Source organism: Syngnathoides biaculeatus, chromosome 18 (assembly GCF_019802595.1).
Source record: "Syngnathoides biaculeatus isolate LvHL_M chromosome 18, ASM1980259v1, whole genome shotgun sequence".
NCBI classification, from domain to species: Eukaryota; Metazoa; Chordata; class Actinopteri; order Syngnathiformes; family Syngnathidae; genus Syngnathoides; species Syngnathoides biaculeatus.
The window spans coordinates 13,630,289-13,650,025 of record NC_084657.1 but is presented as its reverse complement, the minus strand read 5'-3'; the positions used below and the strand labels follow the sequence as shown (position 1 = coordinate 13,650,025).

The 19,737-nt window shown below is 40.5% G+C and overlaps 1 protein-coding gene and 1 long non-coding RNA gene across 4 annotated transcripts in view; one reads left to right on the top strand and one right to left on the bottom strand.

Moving 5' to 3' along the window:
* Positions 1-4,854, bottom strand: part of cadm1a (cell adhesion molecule 1a) — a 288,068-nt gene extending 283,214 nt beyond the window's left edge. For both annotated transcript variants that reach the window (XM_061804228.1, XM_061804229.1), the window contains exon 1: positions 4,733-4,854. In XM_061804228.1, coding sequence (XP_061660212.1) covers positions 4,733-4,805 — 73 coding nt within the window. In that variant the 5' untranslated portion in view covers positions 4,806-4,854. The remainder of the gene's footprint in view (positions 1-4,732) is intronic.
* The window catches only part of LOC133492179 (uncharacterized), a 29,408-nt gene continuing 14,364 nt past the window's right edge, over positions 4,694-19,737 (top strand). The window contains exons 1-3 of one of the 2 annotated variants that reach the window (XR_009792568.1): positions 4,694-4,831; positions 8,018-8,091; positions 17,331-17,474. This is a non-coding gene — a long non-coding RNA (uncharacterized LOC133492179). Of the gene's footprint in view, positions 4,832-8,017; positions 8,092-17,330; positions 17,475-19,737 lie in introns of those variants that run through there. The other variant, XR_009792569.1, reaches the window with a different exon arrangement.

Here is a 19,737-nt window from a genome sequence, read left to right as displayed (position 1 = left end):
ACAAAAAAAATCTTTACATTTCAATTCAAACTGGACTCGTCAACAAATCGCTTACATGTGTACATTTCCCAGAAAAAAATACATTATGAAGAGAAATTTTGACTGTTTAGGGCACCACTTGAAAGATGAAACGTCTCGAAGAAGGGAATGCAGTGTGTCTTTCGCTTACTCTCATCGAATAAACGGAAATCCATGTATCTACTTCATCCCAATTGAGAATGTTTACGAGAAAACAAAAAGAAAAATCACAAAAATACACCGTGCGCTAACATGGTATCAGTAAAACTAATGTTTACGAGACAATCCAGATTTTTCTTACTGAGCATCCACATTTGTGCTAAAAAAACATTTCTAACATTAACTGAAATATTGTCAGTGTCATGTACAGTAAAAAGTGACCTCTACTCTAATAAATGCCGATCTGATATATCAAGAACCGCCTTGTCCACTTAAAATTAGGTTTCAGAGCAATGCTGGCTCTCTTCTCTTCAAGTGAACAGAAAAAATAAATATTCTGAGGCAGCACATAAGAAAATAGGGTAGTTAAAAATAATATATATATATATATATAAAAATACAAGTATACATTAATGGCGTAACTTTAAAATGGCAATGTGTAATGTACTACAACTATGAATTCTAGGTTATCACCAAGTAGTGAAACTTGTTTTCACGCAAAAATAAGGAGCAGGGCAGACCTCCTTAAAACGTACGATAGAATTTTTATGTGTTCTACCTTTGGACTTCCAAGCATCCGCTGTACTTCCAGGTTTTACGTTTGTAAAAGTAATGTTAAGTAAATATTTGAATTCATGTATTCATGTCACTAGCCTCTCTCACATAGTTTTGACTCCTTTCCTATGGTCTCAAACGCAACAACGTCAAACTGTTCACTCTAATTAGACGCCCACGGCAAGTAGGCTGTTTTCCGGGGGACAGATTGCCATCCACGCCCGCCCACCCCCCCCCCCTCCCCCTGGAGATTCGGAAGCGGAAGGTGCGTACTTGACATCCCATCAGCAGACGGCTCCCTGACAAGTAGGCCGTAAAGGCTTTTTTCGCGCTTTGATTACACTAAGTGCACAGAGGCCAGATGCGACCCGAGCCAGTCATCTGTTGTCTTGTCAACAACAGTAGCCGTCGATGGCGGAAGACGAAGGGTGGGAGGTGGGTGGGGCATGAGTGACTTCGGTCACTTGGGGTTCATTCCTCCCTGAGGAATAAAGGCATTGTTCTTCATTACACTTTGAGAGGCTGTTGAGGACGACAGGCAGCGAACAAGTCCATTCCCGCACCTGTTTTCCATCACCGGGACTCCAACTGGTTGAGGTGAAAGTCCAATGACGCTTTGCACCCACTTAGTGCATAAAAAACAAGACATCTTATTTGTCAATTTTGTGCAAAGTTGGAAAAATAGCTAGCATGTTCAAAAACAAAACGCAAACCAACATAATCAGTTAATCGATCAAACCCATCCCTATTAAAGACGAGTTTGATCCCAAACTTGGAACATTCACTTGTCACTTTCCACAAGATTCTAAAATTAAAAATCTCCCAACACTTCTCCGAGGAGTGTTTTTAGATGCTGAAGTCATCCTTCAACTCAAGACTCAGCCATCCATATAACTACATCAGATATTACTCCCACTGGGCATTTTTCACAGCTCTTTAAATTTTAAACAGCCAAATATTTAATTAATCAGTACTTTCATCTTGAGTTGAGCGTTTTTTTTTGCACCCACATTTTCACCCTAATATGACCCCATTAGGTATCACAAACAAGCATCACATTAACTGTGACCAAAAAAGAAAAAAATGTGAAGGGACTAACTAGATTAATTACAGAGAAAAGATTATGACAACACAAAATTACACAGCTTCTATGGTAACAGAATAATGCTATTGAAATATAAATATGCTACAGGTCTGTCCCTTGGCAAGGCAGAAATAAATACAATTGTCTCTATACTCGTCAAGACAAGGTATTGAAACTAACTAATTTGATTTCACCTGCCACCGCGAGTTAAAACATATTGTAATGGCCCCACAAGTGGTCAAGGACAGACACAGCTACAGCTACCGAACAAACGATAACAAAATAAACACACCCACAGCACATTCATACACTACTTGAAACATCCATAACTGATGCCCAAGTAATCAATGCGCAGAAATGCTAACCTATGTCAAAAACAGGCAACTAAACTCTCAGACGCACGTCACTCACCAGGCACGGTCCTTGCCATTTAAAGTCACACACATTCAAAGTCACAATTATAGTGGACAGAGAAAAGACAGCAATCCCGAGTAGAGGAAAATAATACATACATCTCACATGCATATTTTGTATTGGTATTGCTCTGTACTATTGCCAAATCACTTTGTATCTGATTAATCAATGGAATACATTGGTAGGCTAATCAATTCTAAAGAAAAAAAAATACTGTATCTGCATCTTTGTTGCACAATTTAAAGAGCACATGAACAACAATGCAGAAAATATTAGTTAATTTGTTAACAGGGATGATGACATTTTTCTGCAAAAGAAGAGTCACGTAGCACACGCTAACATTCAAAACAAGCTGCTAAATTCTGCCGTTAATATAGCATTTGGCATTTTATCTGGTGTAGTGTCATTAAAAGTCACATCACTATATTGTTAATTACAACAAAAAGAGATCCATTCTACAGTGCTTCAAATATCAGTTTAAGAAAACATACAAACTTGTAAATTACGGTCATGGCCGTATAGTTCCAATAATTTGGCCCAGGAACAAATTCTGTGAACTTGAAGAAAGAGACGTGCATTTTTCATCAAGAGCTACAAGAGACAAGACATCATGTAAAATGTTGCCGCTTTTCTTATAATGTTGATAAAACTCAGTGGAAAGAAAATTCTGGATCTGCACTAAAACGTAATGGGTCCTCCGTTGGCACATGCCCCACCCTTACACGAGGTTTAGCTTCCTTGGCAGAGGAAAGATAACTGTTATTCAAATGTTATTTTCTTACCAAGTTTATATTGAATCAGGTGTTGAAATTCAACTTAATCTTGAAAAAAAAAATAATAATAAAAATCTTCTATACCATTGTCTGTGTATTTCTGGTGAGAAAAAAGTAAAAAAAAACACCCTGCAATGCTACACAACAAAGCGAGTCAGCACTGGTCAGGCTAAATAATTAATACACTTTGTGAAAATGCTGCATGAGCTTTGTTTGAGCCGTTGCATTGAAGCCAGAGTCAGAAGTTGCTGCAGTCCAAAAACAAACACAGACTCGTTTAATTTTTGTGCTCGTTCGTCATAAACACGATGACTGGGCCGCAGGCTTTTCGTGGATAAAAGCAACGTCCTGGATTAAACCGGTCGGATAATCCACAACGCGACAAACGTCTGCCATCCTCCGATATTAAGCGGCACCAACTCAGCATAAAGAAAGATTTATACAAAGAGCGGTGTCAAGTGTCTCAGAGGCCTACACTGCACTAAATTTATGAGGGGGAGAATCAAACGAAGAGCATTTGTCAGCGCTCACACAGCTCCGATATGGCCCAGGTACTGCAGGTTGCCCACCCCTGTCCTAAACCATTAAATAACTGACTTGCAGAACTAATCCCAACAAATATTGTTTACCAATTGCATCATGATTGTCTCACTGATGTGAGTGTGCTGCCAGTGTAATAGTGATGGGTGATAGAGAGTAAGGTGGAGGGTGTGTTCCCTCCAGATATTCCATCACATCTCCATGGCAATGCGCAGATGAAAAAGCCGGAAACCAAGCAATACAAGGCTGCAAATAAATAACAACAGGAACACTCTTGTTGTCACTGGGGAAAACACTGCAGAATAGAAAGTTCACCAGAAACCATCCCAGAGCATAGGCAACGCACTAGCACGGCTGTAAAATGTAAAACTGATGACCAGAACCAGAAGATGACACTCCTGAACGGACAATCCACGCACATTGACGATAACCTCTTCCCCGTACGTGGAGCACGCGAGCTCATTTGCCAACACTTACAGACACCATTTGCATCTTTCTTGGCGAATCTCCGTATGCGCACAACACCAAAGCACGGCTGTTCTTTTTGTATTTCACTTTTTTTTTTTTTTTTTGGGGGGGGGTGAAAATAAAACGTTGATGTAGTATATCAACAAAGAAAACCCGACACAAGAAGCTTAGCTCTCCGAGTTATAGACAGAAATGACAACAGAAGCAGTTATATATTTTTTTGACTGTTAAAAAAACACGCATCGCCTTGGATGTTTTCCTTTTTTTTTTTTTTAAATATATAATTATATTGGTTTGCTTTTTACTCGAAAGCTTAAAATCAGCGCGGTTTTGATTGGGGCATCTGCATTCGGGGTGCGCGTGAACGCACCACCGTTTCTTTCATTGCCGTGATTTAAGTGGACCGCAACTCCAAATCCGTTATGTTGTGTGACTCTGTGTGTATACGTATATGTATACATGATAGAATGCGACAGACGAGAGTTCCCAGCAAATATACCACAGTGATTAAAAAAAAAAAAAAAAAAAAAAACAGGGGCAGGGAATATTTCCTTTTAAGCCTGAAGTCCAACTTTACCAACAGTCGGCAGCCTTACATCCAACCAGCTTGGTCACGAGCCTCGCAAACGCTGATTAATGTGCTTCAAAATCCACACGAATCAAGAGGGAAAGTGCATGTATAGTCCATTAAAAAAATGCAGTTCGGTCGAGAAGAACCTACCTTGGAGAAGAGCCCCCGGGAAAATGGATAAAAAGAGAATAGTCGAGAGAGAGCGGCAGCCTGCGTTCGCCATGTTGGACACCTGCTTCTGTTATGGTGGTGAGAACCGAGAAGCTTCACCTACTGTGGAGCTCCGCTTCTTCCCCCCCCCCCAGCTCTCTCACTCCCTCACTTGCTCGCTTCTTTCCCCGCCTTCCCTCCCCGGGACTTCGCTAATAGGATGCAAAGCGAGGGAGGCATCGCTTCTTTGGACGCCATCGCTTGTCGTGACGATGAGTTAAAAAATGCGAGTTTGTTTCCAACTTCGGCCGTTTCTCTGCACACACGCCACACAATACGGAGGGATCAGGGCCAGGGATAGATAGACAGCATGGCCAAGGACCAAAACTGAAATTGTGCCCCCCCCCCAAAAAAAAAAAAAACATACTACATTTGTGCCTTGAGATACGAATTAGTTGGTTTTTTTTTGTTTTTTTTTTTAGCATTAAACATTTTTTTTATGGTGCCAATCAACTCTACAGCTTACTTCACAACAAACAACGTTAATTTGTCTTTTTATTATTATTACTATTTCTTGTTGATGGGATGGTTCCAACAGGTTGTGTGGAGGTTAGCTGGTTTCAGTTTCCAACTGTAAAAAAAAAAAAAAAAACATTTTCACAGCAAAGAAATGTAACGTGAGAAAAATTAATGGCTGTCCAGTATGTCAATTTATGTTCAATTCTCGCCTTAAAAACGTAATATATCAAGGGAGACAATGAAGTTAGCATACTCGGAGGAAAACACTTAATACTGGATGTCAGACTATTCAAATGAATCACAATATGTGCCTTTTTTAACAGTTTTGCGGGGGGGGGGGAACTATTTCCCCCCAGTAATAATAATAAAATGAATAAAAAAAAAAATAACAGATTGTCACTCTGTTGGCTAAAAACTCTAAACTACCCATGTACTACTAGTTCTATCTATCTATCTATCTATCTATCTATCTATCTATCTATCTATCTATCTATCTATCTATCTATCTATCTATCTATATCTATCTATCTATCTATCTATCTATCTATCTATCTATCTATCTATCTATCTATCTAATCGATGCATTCTCCAATTCCTGCTCCGCTGGGAGACTTGACTGCATGTTCACTGGAGTGTAAATAAAAACTCATTATGCGACAGCTCCACCTTGGACCATGGAGGTTATAATGCCTGGAACAACTTACGAACCACTTAACAGTATACCAACAGTGTGCCTTGGAAGGGCGAAAGAGCAAGATCAGCAATTATCGTATAATTTTCACAGATCAGTACACGAACATAAAAGTAGCGAGGTTTTCCGATCTTTATATTGAATGACGATTTCATGTCAAGATCAGTATTCTCCTTCCATGTTCTCTATTCACAGACCTCTTAACCATAAAACATGCATTGGGGTCGATTGGAACGCAATTGGCACACTCCTCATTTTCATTGTGGGTGGATAGAGTGTGGGAATGGTGGAAAAGTTGCCGCCATCCATCCATCCGTTTCCTGAGCCGCTTATCCTCACAAGGGTTGCAGGAGCGCTGGAGCCCATGCCAAATGTCATCGGGCAGGAGCCGGGGTACACCTTGAACTGGTTGCCAGCCATTCGCAGGGCACATGGAGACAAACGGCCGCACTCACAATCACACCTAAAGTGGTAATATATTGATGGAAAACTTGAATAAATTTATGATATTATGAAGGAGGGAAAGCCGGAATGCTACAAGTATAAAGTTGTACTGTTACTATTTACGGCGGCACGGTGGATCAGCTGGAAAGCGTTGGCCTCACAGTTCTGAGGTCCCGGGTTTGATCCCGGACCCGCCTGTGTGGAGTTTGCATGTTCTCCCCGTGCCTGCGTGGGTTTTCTCCGGGCGCTTGGGTTTCTTCCCAAATCCCAAAAACATGCTCTAAATTGCCCCTAGGTGTGATTGTTGTCTGTCTCTATGTGCCCTGCGATTGGCTGGCAACCAGTTCAGGGTGTACCCCACCTCCTGCCTGTTGACAGCTGGGATAGGCTCCAGCACTTGTGAGGATAAGCGGCTAAGAAAATGGATGGATAGATGTTTTGAAGGTTAAAAATAATGAATTTCTGTACTGCTGATGCCAGTTAAAAATTCATATTAGAAGCTGTTGAAAAGTATTAGAAATAAATACATACATTTTATTTATTTATTTGGTTATTTAATCATTCATTTCTAATAAATACCAAAACTACCAAAGCACGTTTAATCACGAGTTACCTTAGAGTAAAGCGATGCAGGAAAATCAACCATCTATGTCCTTGCAGGTTCCTAGATTGTGAAAATACAAGTTTCAAAAACTTCAGCAACATAAAAGAAAAAAAAAAACTACCATCAACAACAAAATTAATGGGAAATAATGTCAAGGAGTTACTCTCAAGGCTGTTAAGGATTAAAACTGAGGATGAGTGGCTTGCCTATCACGTCATGATGTGATCAACATTGCCATCTATTGGTCTTGCTGCTCACGAGGCACAAGTCAAACCGAAACCTTGTCCAGATGGTTGGGAGTGGTGCTATGAATACTTAAAACAATGAACAGCCACAGAGAAATGAGCTCCTTGAGATAAATATTATGTTGGGAATTAAAAAGGGAGAAAAGACACGACCAGGTGGTTGGGATTCAATGGTCACCGTATATTGGATTTCGAGGTACAGCCTCTTTGTGTTTTGCACATTTGTAACAAATCCTCGCCTTTTCAAAGGCACATTTTTCTACTTATTATATGCATGCAAATAGAACAGGTGGTGTTTAATTCCTAAATTGTAGATTGAAAATCTGTTCAGAGAGTCTTTACACGTGAAAAGACATCTGTAGACTAATACCAGACAATGTTATGGGAAATTGCAATTTAATTATTAACATGATTGTTTCCCATACATTTCTACTTATTTTGTCAAGTATAAATAGTTGTAATCGTACCAGGAATAAAGTTGCAATGTTTTGAGGGAAAAAAAAATAACATTTCACATTTAAAAAAAAATGTCTAATATGAGGGGAGAAAAAAGTACAGCGGTGCCTTCGCTTTGTTCCACGACCACAATTGTAAGTTGAAACATGATTAAATCATCTTTCCCCATTAAAATGAATGGAAGTGGCATTAATACGCTACAGTACTCCAAGGAAAATAAGACCCTATCTTACTGCATGTTAAAAAAAAATATTAAAAACTACTCAAATAGAATGTAAAGAGTTAAGATTGCCATCATGAGTCATTCATAGAGATTCCTTCTGCAGTGTGTGACGCGGCCACCTGGAGGAAGGATAAGACAGTCATGAAGACGCAAGCGAAGATGACTTTCACATCCACTGTAAGTGACTAAGTAAACTGCAATATGTATTCCCTTTTCCGCAAAGGATAGAGACGACATCGTATTTATTCCAGGAATTTGAGAAAATAATTACAATATTAATTGTTAATATTTTTTTTCCAGAAAAAAAAAAACATCTGTAATGTATGTCTATATATTTTTTCTCATCATCATAGATAAATGACTAAGAATAGAAAAGTCAATCTTACTCGACATTCATATTTTGAGAAAAAAAAAATTACAAAAATGGGCGCCCCACTGGTTACCACATCTGTCTCGCAGTTTTGAGGACTGGGGTTCAAATCCCGGTTCTGTCTGTGTGGAGTTTGCATGTTCAGCCATTTTTTTAAAAAAGATGGGACTGGCATTGTAATCTACAAAAGCTCCTTCAACTGGGTCCCTGCTCGGAAAATTCTATTTTTAAACACATGTTTTCACAGGCAACAGTGTTTTGGAAGAAAGTTGTTTGCACGTCTGCGTCGTCACGACACGTGCACTTTGGAGATAAGATTACTATCATACGCATGGCGTCGGTTGAATCGTTGAGGTTGCAGTGCGATGTTTGCGGATGAAAGGCGAGTCAGATAAAGCTATCCGTCTTTTATCTGACATAGGGAAGAAGGAAATGGGGGACATTTATTGAATGAAAAAACGGGTGATTATATGCTTATGTTGAGAGCGTTGGCAGGCAGCTGACCTAATAGAAATAAGAGGGTAATTTTCCCCCCAAAAAAATAACAAGAAATCATTGATGTGGGTTAAAAAAAAATGGTGATAATTGAGTCACTTAAAACTAGAGTGGGGTAACTTCATTTTTATGCACATATAAAATACAACAGTTTTTAAAATAGTTTTTGTATGATTTGGTAATGTATTCCATTTAACTATTGTGTGTCTCTCAACATTCGCACAACCCCGTGACTAAAACCACTTTAGGTATCTAGACAAAGGCAAAAAAGTCAGCTACCTGACTAAGATGAAATTCCGTCATCAAGCTAATTGCTCTGACCATGGGTTTCAATTTATAGTTTTTCTCACATGTTTTCAGCCATAATTGTCGCTTGAACTCACATTTTCAGGAAAAATAGATTTGTTTTTTGATTTGTTACATCAGTTCTAACCCAGGTTAACCCAATTAGCCTGTGCTATAACGCTAGCATTAGCATTTCTTTGCAACCCTGTTACTGTGTTGTTGAATGTTTAAAGGGGAAATCCGCTAGTTTGCATTAATAATGTATCCAATCGGTCATATAATATGTACTCTATTTTTACAATGTGATGTTAATCCTCTCTCATTTATTAGCCTTTTGAGAAGATTTTATTCAACAAGTCCGAATTTCCAGGGCCGCTGCCATTTTCATGAGTCACATGACCTACGTACGCACATCTGACGTGTTACGTGCCAAAACAAATGCTCGATTACATGGGACACCATTTTTCCCAGCCTTGATTTCTCAGATTTATCCTCGTCTGATGAAGAAATAGCAATATCGGTTAATCGGGAAGACGGAGGAATACTTCCATACGCAGCCGTGAGCACCACAGGTCCGGGGCTCGGGGAACGGGCTCACGGCTGTGTATGGAAGTATTCCTCCGAGAGGATTTAACATCGCATAGTTAAAATAGAGTACATATTACATGACCTATCGGATACATTGTTAATGCAAACCAGTGGATTTCTCCTTTAAACATTCAAAAAGACAGACTTAATAAAATACTGCTGAATATACCCTTACTTCAATTTTATTTTATTTCAATGCTACTCTAATCACAGTAACAGGGTTGCAAAGAAATGCTAATGCTAGCGTTATAGCACATGCTAATTGGGTTCCCCTACGTCCCATGTAAATATAATAAATGGCGCCCCATGTCATCGAGCATTTGTTCTGGCGCGTAACACGTCAGATCCACGCACGGAGGTCATGTGACTCGCGAAAATAGCAGGGCACCTGAAAATTCGTAATTGTCAATAAAAATCTTCTCAAAACACTGTAAAACGAGAGAGGATTTAATATCACATTGTCAAAATGGAGTACATATTACATGACCTATTGAATACATTGTTAGTGCAAACCAGTGGATTTCCCCTTTAAGTATCTGTGACAGGATTGCACCAAACCAAAGACAAAATATCTTGTAAAAAGTGTACTGTTCACAGTGGAGCTAGACAAATCAAACTATAAAATCGTTTATAATCTATTTTTGAATGAATTGTCCATTTTTCAGAAATGTTGGTGCCTTGATTGATTGTTTTCCAATTCTGGAGTGATTCTTATATGTGGATAAACAAAGCGTCTAAAGAAAAGTACCAAAACTAATGTTTGATCACGTTGTCCTTTCCGTTGGTTCATTGACATTCCCGGCAGTTTATTGTGTTTTCCTATTCAGGCCTTTGATCTGGTCCAGATTTAAAAATTCTGTTTGTGAACCGTCCATACCTTTGGTCTTCGTGAGCTTGGCAGGATCGGTGGCTGACAAGCCAAACGACGACTCCCCGCCCCGCCCAGCCCCTCCACGCGCTCCTCACCACCGCCGTTCCACCCCACGCACCCAAAAAGAAAAGAGCCAGGGGTAGCGAGAGGCTCAGGAAGTTCAAAGAAGCTTTGCTCATCATAACGTGGGCTGTTGCCAGGGCTCTGATGAGATTGATAACAGACCTTCCTGTGATGAAGCCCTCACAAACTGTGGCTGGGATTGAAATGTAATTTTAAAAAAAAAAAAAGGTTAAAATCAGGACTTTCATTTTTGTTCAATTTGATCCACAAGACTTTGTTTTGTATGGTGATTTCAGGCTATTTCACGTAATTGCGTGAACACTCCGAGTGCAAAGTAGAAAGGATGCAATTCCTCAGAAAGTGGCAGGGGAGGTTCAAAAGATGTGCCAGTTTGAAGATTTGCCCTGTGAAGAGGTTTTTGACGACTTAGGGGATGCGCTTTTTGCATGAAGACGACTTAACTCTGGAACATTTTCGACACTTCAGGGGCAAGACAGTGTAATCTGTGTATTTGTTCTGAGAATTGCAATATATAATTTGCCTCTTTGGGTTTGAGAGAACACGTTAGGAGAAAATAATTAGCCCCCAGCAGCAATTTCACCGATTAACATGAGATGGATTGAACAAGATCCATGAAAAACTCTCATGGACCTATGACTTCAACTTAAATTATATATTTTTGTATGTTTTTCAAATTTATCTTTTAGAGATTTTTTTAGATGGTCACCATGTCTGATTAATTTCATTTCTTTTAAATTATTGGTTGTTTTTTTTGAATTCTGGTTGTTTTTAGTTTATACAAATGTTCTTGTGGACAAGGTCTTTAGACCGCACGTTCAGTCTTGTTCGATAGTCATCTTGTTGTTATTCATCCAGACCACAGGGCTTTTCCCTATCACACATTCACCATATTTACTATCCATCCCTTCATCCATCCATTTTCTTAGCCGCTTATCCTCACGAGCGTTGCGGGGAGTGCTTGGTGCCTATCCCAGCTGTCAAAAGGCAGGCGGCAGGGGACACCCTGAACTGGTCGCCAGCCAATCGCAGGGCACATGGAGACGAACAGCCGCACTCACAATCACACCGAGGGGCAATTTAGGGTGTCCAATTAATGTTTTATGGTTTTGGGATGTGGGAGGAAAGTAGAGTGCAGGGAGAAAACCCACGCAGGCACGGGGAGAACATGTAAAGTCCACACAGGCGGGGCCGGGATTGAACACCGGTCCTCAGAACTGTGAGGCCAACGCTTTACAGCTGATCCACTGTGGGATTTTTTTTTTTTTTTTCAAACTGTGATACCTGAATTAATCAGAAGTTCTCAATCGTTAAACTTTGCAATTGTTCTGAAGGTTTGTAATTATTCCTGCCGAGAGCTTTTTGTTCATGCTTTGTGAGAGAATACACTGTAACCCATATTGTAACTTTAGGGTATCTACTTTGAATAAAATAAGTCAGTTTTGCATTTCATCTTAGTTTGCTTCAATCGAAATCTTAGCCCTGTGTTTTAATATTTTTTTTATATAATTGTTTTGTAATGTTCTTCTCGACATGGTCTTAAATCGCCTCGTTCTCTTTTTCGTCTTTCCCCTGAACTGCAATGTTTTTTTTTCTTCTTTCTTGTTACTTATCTGCATTTTCACCTGAATTTAAAAGCCTTTTGGCCAATGCCGAGATAGCAGTACCTTCCTTTTTTTTTTTTTTTTTTTTGACTCGCCTGCCTTTTGTTTCGAGACCTGACATTCAAAATAAGCATGTGCCGGAAGCTTTTTTTTTTTTTTTTTTTGTGTTGGTTAGCAACTGAACACATAATGCAGTTCGAAAAATAGAGAGCCCCAAATTGTCGATTGTTTACTCCAAATCCAATGTTGATTTGCATGCGTACTGCGAGCAAAATCAATAAGAAAGCTGGGTGATTTCATTAAGGGCTGACTTCCTCGCAAAAGCTGCACTCATCCGGCAACGTGTTGGGACCCCGTGGTCGATTGCAAGCAGGAATTTAGAGCATTATTATAGGTTGAGGGGTCACATTGTCCATCGTTGATCCCGTCTGTCGGGATTCCTTTTAATCTTTATTTATTTTGGGTTTGCTGATTGCATCGTTCCTGTTTTATTAAGCGCGCCGCAAGAGACTGAGAAGCTTGACGCATGCAGCATTAACATTAATTTTGCATTATACACACTAATGTACAACGATGCGTTCAAGATTAATTACTTGTGTAGTCGTTAGTCTGCCAATCGTGTGGGATTGGTTAATTTAATCTCACTTTGGAGCAACTGGGGCAAAAATGGAATACACTACACGGCTCCAATCCAATCAGCGGGGGTGCTGTAGTCACTCTCAACTGATTTACAGTTGAAAGATGCGCTGTAATGACGTCGGCTATGGGAAGTTGAATTACGGACATCCACAATGGTACAACGTTAATTCCGAAAATGACCACCTCCACGCCCGGTATCTCCGCCCACGACTTGGATCCAGAGCCCTCGTCAGGCGAGGGCAGGACTTCACTGTCCGAACCATTATCATACAACTCTAACTATATACAGAAACATACATGGCCATGGCTCTCCAACGTAAGCAGAGCTGCACAGAGTTTAGATGGATGCACAGACTAAAGTTAAGTAACAGTGTTAGCCTCTGATAAGCAGCAAATACTTGTCTAGTAAAAATGTCAATTCAATGACGTTTGGGGTATATTTAGTGAAGTTTCCATGTGCAATCTCCATGAAAACCTTTTATTTGTTTTGTTTTTATCGGCACGCCCCAGGTTCCACTCTATTTGCAAGGTATATACTCTCCCCTCGTTTGTCATGGAAACGAAAACCTAATTCCTCGTTGGGACAGCAGTATCTTCTTCTTTTCCTTTCGACTTGTCCAATTATGTGTCGCCACAGTGTGTCATCTTTTTCCATCTAAGCCTATCTCCTCCATCTTCCTCTCGAACCCCAAGTGTCTTCCCTCACAACATCCGTCAACCTTTTCTTTGGTCTTGCTCTCGCTCTTTTGCCTGCCAGCTCCATCCTCAGCACCCTTCTACCAATATACTCACTCTCTCGCCTCTGGACATGTCCAAACCATCGAAGTCTGCTCTCTCGAACCTTGTCTCCAAAACATCCAACTTTGGCTGTCCCTCTAACGAGCTCATTTCTAATCCTATCCAACCTGCTCACTCCTCGAGAGAACCTCAACATCTTCATTTCTGCCATCTCCAGTTCTGCTTCCTGTTGTCTCTTCAGTGCCACCATCTCTAATCCGTACTTCATGGCTGGCCTCACCACTTTTATAAACGTTGTCTTTCATCCTAGCAGATATTCTTCTGTCACATAACACACCAGACACCTTCCGCCAGCTGTTCCGACCTGCTTGGACCCGTTTCTTCACTTCCTTACCACACTCACCATTGCTCTAGATTGTTGACCCCAGGTATTTGAAGTCATTCACCCTCGCTATCTCTTCTTCCAGGACACTCACTCTCCCCCCTCCTCCCCTCGCATTCACGCACATATATTCCGTTTTACTTCGGCTAATCTTCATTCCTCTCCTTTCCAGTGCATGCCTCCGTCTTTCTAATTGTTCCTCCACCTGCTGCTTGGGACAGCAGTATTTGACGCTAAATTGCATGAAACATGCCCATGTAAACAGGATCCTTTCTGTCAAAGAACAAATAAAAGTGAAACATTTGCTAGGATTCTGAATGAAAACACCTTTTAACCCTCTGTTGAGCCGTGTTGCATTTTTGCACACGGTACATTAGGGCTCCTTTTCCAGTATACCGACTTGGCATTTGCCATTATTGACCAGTGTTGTACAATTTCATATAACCTGGAATCCTGCTTAGTTAACCAAGGGTTCAATTATAAATAAGAAATGCATCACACATCTTGAAATGATAATTGAAAAGCGCACACAAAATTACTTTCCATTCCATCCTATGGGGCAAAATGCGAAAAGAAAAAAGACCCTTCGTGGCATTAGAGCTACCATAACCCAATCTATAAGACCAACCTGAATCATTTTAAAATATTTTAAAGACCTAACGTGTACATAAAAACTAGAAACATTAATAGTGAATAACCACTGGTTTATGGGAAACATTTCCAACCCTTCTTATCCTTGTCCTTGACAAGCATACCATAACTGATTATGTAATTGCATGTAAACTACATTATGTTGCGAGACGTTGCCTTGGTGAGGTCTTGTGTGTGCGTGTGTCTCTGTGTGTGACCTTGTATTTATAAACAGCTATTAACATGTATATGCACGTGTTCATAATGAATGCAGAGGACCCATTATGATTTTTAAGGGACTTTGCTCGTGAAGGAGAAACTGATGGTTAATTCTCGGCATCGAGATGATCACCCCGAGTGTTTCCAATGGTCTAATGGTCATAGAGCCAAACGGGACATTCCGTTAGATGGCACAGTCCCTTGAAAACGCTTATTCTAGCCTTTGGTGCAGAATTAACCTGGAATGTCCTCGTTTTTTTTTTTTTTCCTCCCTCAAAGCACACTTCAAAGTAAATGTGAACAACACGAGCTAAGAAGCAAGAGGAGGGGGAGGTTATGGAGAGGTGAGCGTATTCGTCGCAGTATTTCTGCCGAATGAAGCGAAGAGTTTCCAGGAGGATGCCTTCACAGTTGCATCACCTTGTTTGACTGTGGCTCAAAAAGTCGCTTGAAGATGATTATGATTAGCCGCAATTTACATACTAACAAGATCATCACAGACACCTGTATCTTCTATTATACATTCAGTTTCGAGCAATTTGCAAAGATTTGAATTCTTTCTACTAAAACCTGCACACCTTTTAGGGACGGTTCTGAGTAAGACTAGGTATGTTGTCAGAAAATGGATGGATGAATTATCTATTCATCCATTTTCTCAGCCACTTATCCTCACAAGTGTCGCGGGGAGTTCTGTAGCCTATCCCAGCTGTGAACGGGTAGGAGGCGGGTTACACCCTGAACTGGTTGCCAGCCAATCGCAGGGCACATAGAAACAAAGAGCCGCACTCACAATCACACCTAGGTACAATTTAGAGTGTGCAAATAATGTTGCATGTTTTGGCCATGTGGGAGGAAACAGGAGTGCCCGGAGAAAACCCACACGGGCACGAGGAGAACATACAAACTCCACACAGGCGGGTCTGGGATTGAACCCCGGACCTCAGAACTGTGAGAACTTTACTATCTGAGCCAACGTGGCACCACGGATGAATTATCTTGACAATTTTTTTAATCAAAGTCAGAATTTTTCTACAATAAGGAAACCTTCAGGGAAGTTGAGATTAAAATTAATATAAACATTAATAAAAGAAGAGGGGAAACATGAGTACATGTAGGTATTTTGAAATCACTGTTGCTGCCCAGAGCATAAAAAAACGACATACCCAACTACGACTAAGCAGTTAGTATATAAACAAACGATGCTCCCAAGTGGGACAAAGGTGCTTTATAAAGGTTATGCCTGGAAAACCCTGTACATGACAAAATAATCTACACCAGCCTGAAGAAAGACACTCATTTACAATGCAGATAAAGCACCGCTGACATAGTTTGCATGACCTGCGTTGAATTAAGTTGCTGTATACTGCTAGATTTCTGATGGTGCCAGTAGTCGAGAATCTTCCATAACAAAAATACCTGTTGCGTCATTTGTATGTGCTTCCTCTTGCCGGCAGATTGACGATGCCAAAATACAAGCGGTTCAATGCCAAGTGGCTAATTAGGTGGAATAACACAAATGAATGAGAAGATTTGTTCGAGCTGAGAGCTAATTGAACACTTACATGATAGCACCTGGAATTCAAGACACTTCTCCACGAGCCTTTTTGTTCCTTCTGCCACTTTGCTTTAGCCATTATCAAGACAGAAGCTGAAAACTCAAATTCCATCAACATTTTTTCTTGCAAAACATTAAAACAATGCCTCGAGTGGATCAGTAGAAAGCAGACACATGAACAATCACGCATTTCCGTTACCATGTTTCTTTGAATCTAGAGACCAGTAGCAATTCAGTTCATTCTTCAAGTTCGATTGGTCGAACTTGAGATGCTGCCAGCCACAACTCACGACCAGATGCTCACATCCAAAGGAACCAGCCAACCCGAGTCCTCAAATCCCTGAGGATGGGCCACCCCCCTCCCCCCCCTCAACGCAGACATTTAGGACACCAACACAGTTTGCACTATTTACACTTTGTAAATGAACAAACTGGTTTTATTTTCTTCCATGTTTTTATCCAATAGAGTTCTATTTTTCTTTATTAAATGTGATGACATTTTTTTGGATTAGTATGCATGAGATGTGGGAGGAAACCGGAGCGGCTGGAGAAAACTCAGCAAGGCAGGGGGACAACATGCAAACACCACACAGGTGGGGCTGAGATTTGAACCTCGGTACTGAGAACTCTCACCAGTGAGTCATCCACCGTGATGCCGTTTCATTTCAGTTGTGGAACATGTATTTGATGGATAACAGTTCAACATTCACAAATTCACCGATTGTTATTGTGCTTTGGCCAAAGCTGTGTCTCTTATCTTGGTCACAAGGAACTATGTTGAAGTGAGTTGAGTAGTTCATTTCGTGTTATGTAACCATCTTGTGGCAATTATTGGCAGCTATTGTTGTAGCGGGGAGGCCATTCGCTCTCCGATACAGATGGCTAGCATATACATGCCTGACCATTTGTGCAGTGCTTGTTAGCTGCTTGTTTATGAGCCTTCATTCTCTTCTCTCCAGAGCCACCGCAAGCTTCCTTCTACCCCCTCCCCTCCTACCTCCACCATCCCGGCGGGACTTAGCCAGATTGAGTCAGGCGGTGGGTTATCTTGGATGTGCACAGCTTTGACATAATTGCCCCCCACATGAGCTTGCTGTTGCCATTATTTCACACGCTAAAATCCACTAGCACTCTCATACATTACTAGCACTGCTTTAGCCGCACAGCTCCGGTGCCAATTAGCCGACTCTCCCGGTGACGCGACGACCTCGGAAACATGACACAGAATTACACCTCATTAGCTAATTTTTTTTTTTTTTTTTGCGTAAGAAAGGGTTAAAGCTTTGTTTTTGCTTATTGGTGTTACCTTTATTTTCAACACGACAACGAGGCACTGGGTGAGGGTGTCTGCTCCGATAGTTAGCTTGCTAAACCAGGTACAACTCTGACGCAATAATTTCATCTCTCATTTCACTGTTTTTGCTCAGACGGTTTTGCTTAGCTCCATCTTCAAACTTAAATACCCACCTCTTTGTATCAGTGTGGTGAAATATTATTGTTTTGTGCTTTTTCATTGTCAGCAGAAATCCCCGTACATAGGTTTATCGGATCCTTGTCCGTTATTGAAAAGCACTTCCTGTTGTGGGCTAAAAACAAATTACAATAGAAATTTCCCATTAATAATTGGACTTTAAGTTTGCCTAACCTTATCTAATGCTGTCATGAAAGTGCTATGATCACTGGTGCTGTGTATACTGTACCAAAATTGTTAATTGAGAGATGTATGTACACGATGGGCATCCAGGTAAACAATGCAGTTTATTCCCAGAAATATAAGTACCAGTCACTGTCTGTTGATTAGGCCATTCATGTGGTTGCACTAATGAATAGGAATAATTCTATTCTTTAAAAAATGTTTAGTTATGTCTTTTCTTTCTGTTTTCTAAATTAGCATTTTATTATTATTATAGAGTGCTGTTTTTCACATACAAAACATGACGCGATTATTCTTTTCATGAAACCGTCTCGTGGTGCTGAAACGTCAGGGACCACTGCACCATGCTGAGGGAAAAAAATAGTACTGAGGAAATGCCTTTAATCCCAAGAAATAAGGGGTGTTGAGGGCCTGTTCATTGCTGTTTTCGTATTGTTATCTTCTTAGAATCTGGGGAGGAAAAAGCGCTAGAATGAAACTAAAGTTGAGAGGACAGCAAAACACGACTTTGACAAATGGCTGGGACAAGTCGTATGTTGTAGCGCGGCCACCTCCTCGACTCATGGACCGAGCGATGGGGGCCTCGTGCCAATTCCTCTGGGGAGTACATGTCCTCCTTTTGTGCCGGCGTGCAAGTCCTTCGCTTGACGCGTTCCTTCTTTCTCGTCATTGATCATTGGCCCAGAGTAGGCCATTGCCAGGATTTCATCATGCTTGCTGCACTCTTAAAAAAAAAAAAAAACACACACACACCCATATGATTGTCATAATGTACAACAAGGACATCTTGGACATTTTAAAGGCCACACTGTACAACAGAAAACGTCGTGTCAAACTTGGAAACTTGGTCTTTACAGCAAACTTTTTAGCTGCTCATTTTTACTCTTTGAAAATGATGTTCCAGGCTTTGTCAATATGAACCACAGTTTCTTTTTAATGTTTAATCCCATTTCATAAAATAATCTGTTTTCTGGGAGTCTTTTAGTATCCAGGTTGCTGGGAAGTCAAAGTCCCACCAGAATGGAACAAGCTAGGAGTTGTTTTGGCATTGAGTACCAAAAATATAGCATATTTCCAAAGTAGTATGATTGAATGAATGAACTCATACTTGAACTAATTAGAGAATACAATTTATAACAATGATATTAAATTATAACCTAACATTTTCTGTGATTGGCTGCCAACCAGATCAGGTTGTATTTTGCCTCCTGCCTGATGACAGCTGGGATTGGCTCGAGCACTCCTGCGACCCTTGTAAGGATAAGCAGCTCAGAAAATGGATAGATGGATGGATGGATGCATGGATGGATGGAACCTAGTATGTTGAAAGAGGAATATACTTTACAATAAAGCCATAAATCCGCAGAAATTTTATGCCTATTAGAAATGCAGTGATTTTTTTTTTTTTTTTAAAAACAACATTCTTGAATAACCGGCGATAAACCGCCAATAACCTTCGGGTTGTTTTTTTGTGGGGGTGACGGGAGGAATTACCTTTTTCTTTTACCTTAATCAACTCTTTATTATGCTGCCCACCTCTGATGAAAGTCCATCGGTTGAAACACGATTCTCCCCCCTGTAGAATTAGAGGCCTTTCAATCCTTCGGGGAGCAACACAGTAAGAAATGAGCTCATCTGAAGACGTTCGGTTGTGGGTGTTAATAAAACATCAGCAGCAGCAATTTTCTATTCATCAGATCTCTTTCTGATGA